General features: G+C 37.0%; 2 protein-coding genes across 6 annotated transcripts in view; both read right to left on the bottom strand.

Moving 5' to 3' along the window:
* Positions 1-12,891, bottom strand: part of cUnh11orf16 (chromosome Un C11orf16 homolog) — a 237,177-nt gene that overhangs the window by 112,146 nt on the left and 112,140 nt on the right. The window lies entirely within an intron of this gene.
* Positions 124-12,025, bottom strand: eif4g2b (eukaryotic translation initiation factor 4, gamma 2b). 5 transcript variants are annotated; one of them, XM_083552066.1, is made up of 22 exons: positions 11,683-11,888; positions 10,907-11,018; positions 10,392-10,793; positions 8,521-8,888; positions 7,397-7,894; positions 7,167-7,269; positions 5,689-5,820; positions 5,527-5,593; positions 5,286-5,437; positions 5,100-5,210; positions 4,827-5,009; positions 4,577-4,715; positions 4,310-4,464; positions 4,041-4,139; positions 3,660-3,773; positions 3,434-3,538; positions 3,082-3,297; positions 2,721-2,979; positions 2,335-2,539; positions 2,009-2,217; positions 1,785-1,906; positions 124-1,260 (listed from the first exon to the last, which is right to left on the bottom strand). In XM_083552066.1, exons 9-22 carry the CDS (start codon positions 5,367-5,369, stop codon positions 1,195-1,197), a joined length of 2,067 nt encoding a protein of 688 aa, XP_083408192.1. In that variant the 5' UTR covers positions 5,370-5,437; positions 5,527-5,593; positions 5,689-5,820; positions 7,167-7,269; positions 7,397-7,894; positions 8,521-8,888; positions 10,392-10,793; positions 10,907-11,018; positions 11,683-11,888; the 3' UTR covers positions 124-1,194. The 5 variants fall into 5 exon arrangements, with proteins under 5 accessions (XP_083408192.1, XP_083408190.1, XP_083408191.1 ...); XM_083552064.1 differs by lacking the exon at positions 8,521-8,888 and having other exon boundaries at positions 7,397-7,522; positions 10,728-10,793; positions 11,683-12,025; XM_083552065.1 differs by lacking the exons at positions 8,521-8,888; positions 11,683-11,888 and adding an exon at positions 11,129-11,649 and having other exon boundaries at positions 7,397-7,522; positions 10,728-10,793.

Below are 12,891 nucleotides of genomic sequence, written 5' to 3'. Positions count from 1 at the left end.
TTTTTTTTTTTTTTTTTTAAGTCAGCGAAATGTGTAGAATTCTGCAACACTGTTATGTAAGGACTGAATCATAAAGCAGCCCTGAAACTTTCTACAGCACTCAAAACAGGAAGCACACACTTGTTGGTCATCAATTCCATTTACTGAAACAGTAGAGTAGCATACAGAGCACTAAAAACCTTACCATGACATGACCGTTAGTTATATACTCTTACATAGACAAAGTCACGAACACCTCAGAGAAAGTAATGGTGGGAAATCAATGCCAGTCAAATAAATTTAACACTTGTCAGTAACAGATTTCCTGTAAATTACTTATTGACAAGGGCAAAAAAACTTTCACTTATTCTTAATACAAATAGGAGACCGATGCTTAATCTTTACTTTTAATGTTTAAAATGTTCAAGATTAAAAAGATTCGCTTTGTTGGAATTTTGTTTGGAGTAGGCAATAACAGGCTACTGCAGAACATTTACTATTGCAACACTGAATGGTGCCTATAAAAGGCATTACTTATCCATCCCAGAGTCAAATTCTTAAGTTGACAAAAATGCATGAAAACAAGGACATTAACTGTCCCAATTCAGATTTCTACTTTTCTTCCCAACACTCGACAGTATTCATTAAACATTAAAGCTTTACTGCAGATCCTGGAAATAAGTAGTGTGTTGTACATGATTTTCTAGACGAGGTAGAAATGGACAACTACTAGCAGGTATATAATCCAAAATCTCGAATTAAAGTATGAAGGTCATGCATGTTGAAAGATAAACAGACAATGCATTGCCTAAAGTCACATGGCCTTAATTTGAGTGCCCCTTAAATGCAGCCATCTAGATGCACCAACCCAATTTGTTTAGTCAAAGACATGCTAAAATGATTTAAACCAAAATAACACAGGCATTGTTTGTTGTGTAAACCAAACTAGGACTAAAATCTCTGCCCAAAATTAGCAATCAAGCGAGCCTCTAAATGTAACTTTCACCAATAAAACAAATTGATCTATATTAAAGTATCTGTATCTAGCCTCATTACATAAATAGCCAAGAGTTTGAGTACAATAATACATGTTCAATATGTTATCTGGATCTAGCAGCAGAGAAGTGTGTTGTGGATGTGAGAAGCATGTGCTGTTACAGTGGAGTAACCAACAAGGTCTAGTAGATTGTGTGATTGGTGAATTTTTATTTTATTTTAGTCAGCCTCTTCTTCTGACTCCTCTTCCTCAGCTGTTTCCAGCCACGTCAGCCATTGATTCACCTAAACAATGAAGAAAAGAAACTGTAAACAATAACATTACGATTACAGTGGGGGAAATTATTATTTGATCAACTGCTGACTGTCAATTTACTGCCTTACAAAGAAATGAACTGTCTAGAATCTTAACAGAGACAGAATATAAAAGAAAAGTATTCTGACTCCCAAAGACCCAAATTAGTCATCCTGTCCCTTTATGAAAGTACTCCATATATATTACACACACACACACACACACACACACACACAATAATATACATAACTCGTTGTGTGTATAAAAGACACCAGTCACAGAATCAACCTCTTCCATTCAAACCTCTCCACGGGCAAGACCAAAGAGCTGTCGAATGTCGGACAAGATTGTAGACCTGCATTGTGACAGGTGTCTTTTATACACATAAATTGATATGCAGGATTGTGTGCGTTTTTTGTGAGCTAAAATCTCTTTCACACTATATTTCCTCATATATTATTTACTATAAGTTATTTACCAGAGATGACGTAACAATGCTTTTAACAACAATTACCTGAAATAAGGCTTTTCCTTTTCCAGGAAACTCTTGGGTAATATCTTCTTTCCAAGCAAGGAAGGCATCTTCTTCAACGATCTCCAGATCATAAAAGTGTACAAAGTAACGTAGCAACATGCCTAAATTTGAGATGCCAGGAAAGAGGACAAATATTACTATAGTTTCATAATATTTACATATACATGCCAAAATGATAAAAGCAGCAATTGTGAGCGGCTTACCTTTGGGAAAAGCATACGTGTTGCAGTGCACCTGTAGAGCATACAGGGCACTTACTTGCAGGTCAGTGTGGTCATGGAGGAACTTCTGCATAACTGGCTTGAAGGATAGAAGCAGCTGCTTTTCCTGCTCCAACTGTTCTTTACTGGGGGCATTTAGGTTGTCATCACCCTCAGACAAGCACAGCTCAGCTGCAATGAATTGAAGGAAGCTGAAGCAGAACAAAAGGGGTCAGGCACCACCACAGTACTATTTGCTAAATTGATAGATAGAAAGTGAGCTATAGTTTCATAGTATTATAATATTAACATGTTTTAATAATCTTTACCTTGTCATGAGAATGTTAATGAAGCCCTTGTCTATGTGAAGTTTTGGTGAGATGTTGTCCTTGATCCATTTGTAAATGCTCTGGGGAGCAGGGTCTGCTTTGATCTGCTTCAGAAGCTCTTTTTCTAGTTTCATCAGGGGGAAGAGAAAGCTCAGGCCCTTCCCTTCCAGAATCTCCACCATACGGTCCTTATTCTGATCAATTTCTATAATAAATAAACAAATAAAATAGATGAGGTGTTGGGATTGGTGAAAACAAGAAACATCCAGAATCTTCATTAATGACCGTTTAAAATTATTTCAGATACATCAGTTCCACTTGGATGACCAAGACAAAGCAAAATGCACTCATGGCAAACATTGTGCATGTTAATGAAAAGTACACACCTGGGAGCATCTTTTGCATGTTAACCTTGCTCTGCTGGAAGTGCTCAGTGAGCCAATCACGGTCCTTCAGTTTGGAGGCTTGCTGTAGGCACAGTAAAAAGAGAGGGAAGTGGGTGCCATTTTCAAGCGGGTGGGCTAATTCTGCAATGCTGACTAGCTCTGCAATAACAGCCTGGGCTGCAAACTGAGCCAGGTACGACTTCACCAACGGGATGTCAGTCTCAATCTTAGGACACTGATCTAGCACATTCATTAAGGCCTGGGGATGAATAAGAAAAAAATTATTACACATAGCAAAACTTGCATTAGTATTTGAATACTTTTTCAGCAGCTCATTCAAAATTCATGCATGAAATTTTACCTGCATGAAATTTTCTCCTGTAACAAGTCCTTCTGTGCGCAGGGCGTGAATCAATGTGCCAACATGCTCCTTATCTTCATCAGTCCACTCCAGAGAGCACAAAATAATCTTACTCAACAATTCTGGCAGGAAATGTCTAGGAGCCCTCATCTCTCTCACACTATTGACAGCATCCTCCACATTCTTACTCTTTAGGTATTCCGCAATCAAAGTTTCCTAAAGGCACACAACAGTTTCTGGAGTGATTTTTATTAATTTTTTTTTATAAAAAGAAGAGCACCTTTACCACAACAAGAAAAAAGGTATACATGCATACACAAAGCATAACAGAACCATTAATCTAAAGACATACGGTCATTTTCAGCAACTCCTCCTTGGTAGGTGCAGGCTTCTTAATGGTCTTCTGAGGTTTTTCTTGGATCAAAGGTGGATTAGTTTTCAGACCAAGCTGTGGAGGCTGATATGATGGAGCACAAATACACAAAAAAAAAGCAAATAAATTAGAAATAAGAATAACCAAAAGAGACAGATCTAGTTAAAACATAAATCCTTTTGTTCAGAGCATAAATGTGTACAACCGGTCCCATTGGTGGTGTCTGAGCACTGGGTGGCATCATGGTTGGAATCTGAGGCTGTAGCTTTGATACTTGGTTTTTATTCAACATGAATGACTGAGCAGGTCTCAGACTGATCTACAGTACAGAAAAATGGTCAAACCAGGTTAGTTCAAAATGTTTGCTGTGTTCACTAGAACTTTAAAAAGTGTGCACCCTCATGTCTCATAATCGCAGTCAACGGACCAGTTGTCAGCTGCAGAGAAGAGAAGAGGAGAAGAAGGAATAGAGAGAAGAAAAGGTAGAAAAGCTGACATCTAGCTAAAACCCTCAGAATAACGCGTCTTTTTATAATCACTGGGTACACAACGATACAACAGATCATGTTTTCTCCTTATGCTTTACCTCATCTGCATTGAGCTGCCCCTTCTTGAAGCGTGGGTGCATGTCTTTGGACTGAACTTGCTGCTGGGCGGAATGGATCTGGAAATGTTGATTCTGTCCCTATGGATAAAGAAATGATGTACTCTTGTATCAGAATACCTTACTCAGCTCATGTGTATATGTTCACTAAAGCTTACACGCATGTTGCAGCTTTTTTTTTTTGGATACTTAATACGAATAATATAATATAAAAATATAAAGTGGTTTATTGCCATTGTAGGCTGACATACCTGATTAGACTTCATAAAGGGGTTCATAGCCAAGTCAAACTGAGATGGCGGTGCAAAAGCCATATGGCCATTGAAAAGCGGGTTTGTGCGGTGACGTCCCAATGTGGGTGAGAATCTGTCCTGGATTACTCCTGGACCAGTCCCTATTCCACAGCCTACACAAACACATTAAGCCAATGTTAAAACTAAATAAAAAATTATACAAGCTTAGAAGAAAGGTGTTCTGTAACAATTTGCCTTTATATTCACTATTAATGCCAGGCTCACCTGGCATTTGTCCAAACATGTCAGCTAATCCTCCCAGAGTTTCTCTGTCCAATTTCATCTTGAATGGCATGAAGGGCCCTTCCAGAAAGAAGTCCATTCTCAATCCATGGTTCATGGGTGGAATGAAGACTCCCAATTCCTGGAGAAAGAATGGCATTTAATTACCTACTGCAAAATCAAATAAGACAATAGAAAAGAATGTGTAGTTTCTGAAAACAACAAAAGGTTAAGAGACAATTCACTAATTCACCTTTACTGCTTCCTGATGAATCTGATTAATCGTCTTTGGTCCATTGTCAATAAAGGCTTTGCGGGGAACCCAATTGTTCTCCCGTAGCTCCAGCGTGTCTTGCAATAGGAAACGAATCCTGGCTGGCATGTCCTTGTTGTTCATTAAGGATCTCATGCGACCAAAGTACTGATCCATCAAAGACTGTGGTTTCAGAAGATTTTTTCAGGATTAAAAGGGACAATTATTAAATAATGTGGTAAAACCAATATTTCCTAATCCCAGTCCATTTACCTTGGCTTTTTCATGATCAAGTCTAGGACCCACTGTTCTCATTATCTGACAGAGGCACTCCAGATCCTCCCCCATATCCTTAAGCTGAATTCTCTTCTTCTTTTCCAAAAGCTAACAGAAATAATGATAAACAATTAGGCAGTGCATAAAATAACCATAAAAAAAAAGAAAATAGCAAACACTTACTGTTTTGATGCACTTATGAAGGATAGATTCGTGGATAAGATCAAGTTTGCCAAGTTCCCCAATGAATTTAATGTTACCCAGCATCTTGAGCTTGGCAATGGCACGCTGCTCTTCTTCTTCTGAAGTGAGAGGGCCGTCTTTTTTGTCATAGACTACAAATAGGAGATTGAAAGGTATAAGTTTACCAAAAAAGCCCAACAACAAAACCACAGGCAAATAAGTAGAAAGTGGCAATACTCACTTTCAACATTTCTGGTGCGGTTTTCAAATTCATCTTGAAGTTTGGTAATCAGAAGTCTTCTGAAAGTCTGTAGGATATAATGCAAGACGGTAGGATTTAGTGAGAAAACAGAAAGAAAAAAAAAACCCTCATACAAATCTGTTCACTGCACTGCACACTTACTGTACTCTGTTTTTGTGGGGTTTGAATGTCAGTTCCTGGGCCGTCAAAGTTTGGTGCATCCTCTGCCAAACGCAGACATAGCTGAGCATAGAGTGAGCTGTATTTCGGCTCTTCTAGGGCTTTGTCTACGATCTACAACAAGAGATGAAATAAGACAACTGGAATCCAGCATTAAATAGCTGGATGTTGTGTGGAGCAGGAGGCTTTTTAAAATCCATTTAAATGCAAATCAACTAGGTAACTAGTGAACATGCTCTCAATTGTTCCATATTGACACGAAAATTAATTTTTCATTAAACAGTTTGTTTTGATACATTGATCCATACAATGTTTTTTTTTTTTATACACATATGACATTCGAAAAAATTCATAACAATATGAACATTAAAAGGTATTTTAGCCTTCCAACATTGTAAAATGGTGATTTACATCCGAATCACATGAAAGTGTCTGAATAAGAGAACATTATAAATGTGCATCCACCCAACTAACTGCCCAAAGGGGTTGTCCAACATATGGACAAACCAATAATCCTCAATGAAACTTTTTAATATTTGGTTGCACACTTAAAAAAAAAAAAAAAAAAAAACACAGACACCAGATTTCTTCCCTGATGATAATCTGCCCGTCACTTCAGCTCTGTTCATGGTACGTCGTACCTTGCTGCAATCGACAGCATACTCTATAAGATTGAGAGCTACTTGCTAATTACAGATCTTGGCTTGCTTCCGATGTATTAATCACACTTCAGAATTTACCCTGCTGCTTTTGTTTAGTAATATTAAAAAGAGTGCACTGCTCTGTGCATGCCCATGCCATACACTGCAGTAGGGTGTTTCAGATCAGGAGAAGTTCCCACCTCTTCCCATCTTTCTGGTCACATTTGCCTAACCCTAACCCTAACCCTGGTCTTTCTGTTTTTGTAGCTTACCCTGGTCAAAAGTTTTGCTTTACCAAAGAAATAAATCTGTTAGCCACCACAATTATTTTCCTGGCCAGTGCATCCTTTCTTTTGAAAAGTGAATCAGATAGTTGATTTGGCCATACTTTGGTGGTGTGATGGTCTACTGCTACTTCTTTGATGGGTTTGTTTATTATTTTTTTCAGTGTATTGTTGGCTTGATTCACTAGCAGAGACAGCACTTTGGATTTTATATTGAAACCAAACATGGACAAATTCAAAATGCAAATACCACACTTGAAACCAACTCTATTCTTTTCATTTCCTTTCTTGTATGTGAAGAAACAGCACATACCTGGGCACAGAACAGCTGAACAGATAAATGTTTAATTACTTTAGGTCCTCAATTAAATTAGATGCACCCTAAATATCCATTACTGAACATTTAGATTACTAAATATGTATAGGCCTGAATGTATTTTTTGCTAAGCATAAGTTGATTGTCCACTCGACAAGTCTTTGTTAAACATTTCTTTAAAATTAAAACAAGGACATTAATTTTTTTTGTTACACTTACCAGCAAGATGATTCCTTTGAGGACGAGCTTAGAATCTACGCCCACATTTAGGAGCTCAAGGCATAGCTTGTCAAACTTTTCAGGGGTCAGTTTATTAAGTATCCTACCAAAGAAATAATGAGACAGAAATCCTAGGCATTATGTTTAATATATCCGCAAACATCCAAGCTTCAGTGTCAGTGACTTATAAAAATAATAATAAAAAAATTAAAAGGCTTATAGATACTTACCCTCTTACTTTTCTAAATATTGCATCCTGGTGCTCTTTCTCATCAGTGGAGTTGACATCTCGTCTAGTGCTTCGTGAAGGAACCCATTTCTGAACGCTAGGCCCTGGGGTTTTCCCCAGGTACTCGCTAAGGAGGAATAGTCAGAGTTAGGTTTACTAGTGCAGGGCAGAATCAGCACATGGAACAGTTTAGCTGTAGTATTAATGATTCATGCAACAGAAAAAAAAAAAAAAAAAAAAAAAAAAAAAAGGAGAAAAAGCACCATTTTGCTTTTTCGACTAAATCAGTAGTCTTTCCAGAAAGAAAACAAAAACAAACAAAAAAAAAAACTTTAGTTAGAGTCAAATGAAATAGGTCAAAGATTGCCATCTTTCACGTTGTGGAGATACCTTCCTGTGTATGTATTGTAAATAGACCTGGATATGCCCTGGTGTTCATTTTATAACGACTGCATTAAGTAAGCATAAATGTGTATGTAAGATGCCAGAAAATCTACATCTACAGTAAAACCCCGTTGTACGAGCAACCTATAGTATGAGCAAACGGAGATACGAGCGACCTTGCTCGCAAAATTTCACCCTATTTCACATGCAAATTTCGAAGGCACGAGCAAACCCACGTTGCCGGTTCCCCGTTTTCGGCGGATGGAAGCATCAGTCGCTTAGTTGATGACGTGTCACTCGGTCGCTCTCGTTGTTCAGTGCAGCAAAAACTTAACTTTTTTTTTTTTTTTTTTTGGTTTTATATTTTTATTTCACTAGAAATCTTAAAAAACGTCTCCCAAGAAAATCAGTGATGGTGCTGTGAAATCGAAAGTAAAAAGAATGACCATGGAAACTGAGGAGGTTACGAGCGTGGTGCGCGTCTCACACTCGCAATCAACCACTACCACATGGGTAAGTGGTAAATTGTGTTTACATTCCGGTAGTTTGCGGTGTATTTGTTTGTTAAAATAGGCTACAAATACTTTTTAAGTGCAGAAATAAGCGATCGAATGAGGTCTCGGAACGGATTAAATCACTTTTACAATTATTTTTATAGGGAAAATCAGTTCGAACGTACGAGCAAATGGACCTATGAGCAATTTTCGAAGAACAACTTATGCTCGTACAACGGGGTTTTACTGTACCACCAAACAAAACAGCTTTATTTATTTCTCATCAGGACAACAAACATGAAGGTAAACAGTATGTACCAATTAAAAATGTTACTTTGATTATCTAGTTGTTTAAGCTAGATAATCAACTACTGTTAAGTAGTTTGCACAGCAGCTAACAAAAGGCAGAAATCTTGGATCTGATTAGTACATTTAACAGCAAAAGTTAATGGATCAAAACGGATGTCTTGCATAAGAAAAAGAGGAAATGCAAGCAACCATTTACTTCCATTGTTTCAAAATAATGTAGACACAATTGGCCGGTTGCTATGGGTTTTTTTTTGTTCTCTGCCTGTAAGGTTTCTGTAATTATCAACTCTATATGCAGGACTTACACTACTACTACTTTCAGAGGTGGGAAGTAACGGAGTACAAATACTTCGTTACTGTACTTAAGTAGATTTTTCTGGTATCAGTACTTTACTCCACTATTTATTTTTCAGACAACTTTTTACTTTTACTCATTACATTTTTACACAAATATCTGTACTTTTTACTTCTTACATTTTCAAAACCGACTCGTTACTTTAGTTTTAATCCATTGATTTGGTTAAATATAAATGTTTCTTTTCACTGCGCGCCGATTTCAGCTGAACAACCGATTTCCTGTTACTGCGCGTTTTTTCAATCCGCTGGTGTATAAAGTCCTGACACAACATTTTTAATTAATTTTGTATTAATATATATATATATATATATATATATATATATATATATATATATATATATACACATACATACATACATACATACATATACACACACACACACAGTATGTAACTGTATGTGTAATATATATATATATATATATATATATATATATATATATATATATATATATATATATATATATATATATATATATATTTGGCTGTCAAAATTCAAATTATTTTAAACGGCACTAAACTGTATTAACGCGCTATCAATTCAGCGCGCATTTCTGTTTCTACCATTTTTATAAAAAAATATATAAATAAATAAATATAAAAGAGGCGAAATTAAAACCTCCAGCAAAACATACACTCATTCACAACGTCTCTTCTTTACTTAGACATAAAATAAATAAATAAACTTCACCGAAAAATTATTTTAATCAGTAAACTTTTGCGCCGTCTCATATCAAACACCAAATACGCCATGTTTTACACAATTTACCCTCTGGGTGGCGTTTTGTGGGTTTTTCCCTCAGAATGTCGAAACAAACTTAAATTACTGTCTTTATTGATCGTACAGATAAAAACAATACATCATTCAAATCTGTAAAATGTCTGATATATATATATATATATATATATATATATATATATATATATATAATAAAAGCTTCTTGACTTGACTCGAAGAGGTGCACTTTCTTCGGTATCACCTCATTAACTGTCCGTGTGGAAACATAGCAAAGGCTCTTAATGATGTCCACACGTCTCTGCACTGTTATAGCCTTTATATTTAATCACTGTACATATGCTTACATATGTATCACATGCTGTAAATATAATACATATTTATCTGCACTATTGCTACTTTTTGCACTTCTGGTAGATGCCAAACTGCATTTTGTTGCTGCGTACCTGTACAATAAAGTTAGTTCAATCAATCAATCAATCAATCAATCAATCTATCAATCTATCTATCTAATATTAATATGCTGTGAGGTCCAGTTAACAGCTAAAACAGGAAGAATCAATAACTACTTTTTACTTAAGTACATGTCGGAGCCAAGACTTCTTTACTTTCACTTAAGTAAAAAGGTATAATCAGTACTTCAACTTTTACCCGAGTATTTTAAAACATGAGTATCTGTACTTCTACTTAAGTAATAGATGTGTGTACTTTTGCCACCTCTGACTACTTTTAGCATGAGTGATGCATCAAATTACATGTTCATTATACAGCACTCTCGTCCTCAAACATACACACAGATCCTAAACTCTTACCTGGACCTAATGTTATGGTCAAATGCATTGCTTCCTGGATATGCAAACAATGGTTTGCTTATTAGTCATGACACAACAAGACAAAATGTACTGGCATTATGTTTCAATGAAAAATTTATGATCTGAAGCAGACCTGTGTATTGAAAAAATGCAGACGCTTACAGGCAAAAACAGGTGGTACTCCCCTATCACATTATATAAATAAATAATAAAACCAAATAAGCAATTAATATTTATTCACCCGTTTCCAGCAGTCTTGGGATCGTGCTCAGGTGCACCCCTACCTCCTCCTTCGCCCGAAGAAGCACTGGAACAAAAGAGAAACGTTTACCTCGACATATAACCCCTACATGGCTTGACATTTAATAATGGCATGATCAATAGGTTCATCAAACGGAGGAGATCATCAAGAACACACACCTGAAACGAGATGAACCCCCTTCTGCGATCACACTCTCCACTTTGGCGGCTTGATAACGATGAATCTTCCAAAGAATAATGAAGAAAGGGTGGGGTGGAGGAAAAGACCGAGCTGCAGCACAACGAAGCGGTAGACAGCGTTAGCGGACTACAGAATCACATTAAAGCTTCTAATCATGTATCACTCATTACTGATCTATACAAATTTATATATATATATACCCTGATTAGAACACAATTACATCCTTAGTGAAGTTTCAGCCTGCCGCAAAGGCCAAGATCCTACAGCACAATGGCCTGCAAGATCTTTTTGTACCAGATTACATTACATCTTTGAGTTAAAGGTTCATTCAAAGCGATGCAGGAATATATTAAAGAGGAACCATAAGAGTAGAATCAACTCGATTAATAACGAATCCTTCCCATTTGATCGTGCTTTACTTCATATGTCGCATTTTATAACTGCGTATTTTCACCCCCGACCGCAGCTAATCTATAACATGATATTGCGGCTTTTATTCACCAGCCGAGCTAGCTCTCAAACTAAACCGAATACAGTAATTTACTGAATGCATATGTAATTATTTAGCTACATGACCAAGCTATAGACATCAATTCAATAAAAAATTAGAACAGGACGCCATTTTATGCAGTTAGCTAGCATGAGCTAGCTGCGTTATTTTCTCGACAAGCTAATGCTAAGTGCTCAAAGCCGAACTGTAACTGAAAATCAGCTACCAGCCATTTTGAAAGGTTTGCCTACATTCCGCTCTTACCTTTACCGAGGCAACTTCAGCTTTGATGGTTGTTGTTTCTGTCCAAAAAGAGAAATATGTAATAAATTAAAACAAACAAAGGTAGGTTAAGGTGTACCGACGCCAATCTGTATTAAAGGTACCACACGAGAAATCTCTTCACAAAGCGCTCCGGCTAGTTATCTACACAGCACCGAGACGCGAGTGACGTCACCAGTACGTATGTAGCGATATACCGGTATGGTGATATATGTCACGATCAGGGAAGCTAAATCTCGCTGCTAAATACTGCTAATTTTGTACTATCGTGATATACATCCCTATGGTTTATACATTTCAGGCATTTTGTATTGTATTGTCTGTTAAGTTAATACGGTATTATGTTATTGGGTTGTTCGTTTCAGCAAGACCTGTATTTGTTTAGTGCTCCAAATATTCATATCTGTATTTATGTTTGTAATTACACAAATAATAGTGTTCTCCATCATAGTGTGGTATGGCAGCTCCACAGTGTCTAAATAAAATGCCCTGCCAATACAATTCAATTAATTTTTATTTGTATAGCACTTTCAACATAATTGTCTCATAGCAGTTTTACACAGACACTGTTGTGATACAAATTAATAAGATGTTCTTTATGATTGTAAGTTTGTCCCTGATGAGTGAGCCGGTGGCGACTGTGGCAAGGAAAAACTCCCTGAGATGGCATAAGGAAGAAACTTTAAGAGAAACCAGACCAAAGAGGGAACCCATCCTCATCTGGGTTGCACAGAATGTCCAATTATTACAGACAAACGATGTTGCGGGGTTCAGTAATGATAATCAGAGGCAAACTGTAGTCAGTGTAGCAGACTGTTGATATTAAGTACAGTCCAAATCCATCCTCAAAGCACCTGTTTTTACTCTGTAATTTCATGGAGCCCCATGGTGTTAATGAGAAACCATCCTTAGCTGCACAGAGTGGCCTTCAATCGAAGAGAACCCTGTCCAGATTCAGGCCTGGATGAAGTGAGCAGATCTGAGGAGGGAAAAGGGGCAGGAACAGTGGTCACTGGGACCTCAGGAGGATGTTTAACTCGACCGAGAGAGAGAAGAGGGGGTGATAGCATACAAATATCCCAGTTCACCGAATGCTCTGTTTCCATGATCCCTCCAGATCTGTTCCTTTACCTAAGAAAAATCTACTGATAAAAGGCTTGATTAAATAAATGTTTTCTGAGTCCCAAACAC

The sequence above is a fragment of the Silurus aristotelis genome (genome assembly GCF_946808225.1).
Source record: "Silurus aristotelis genome assembly, chromosome: 10".
Classification (NCBI taxonomy): Eukaryota; Metazoa; Chordata; class Actinopteri; order Siluriformes; family Siluridae; genus Silurus; species Silurus aristotelis.
Note: the sequence above shows the minus strand (reverse complement) of the source record. Positions and strands in the feature narration are given on the sequence as shown.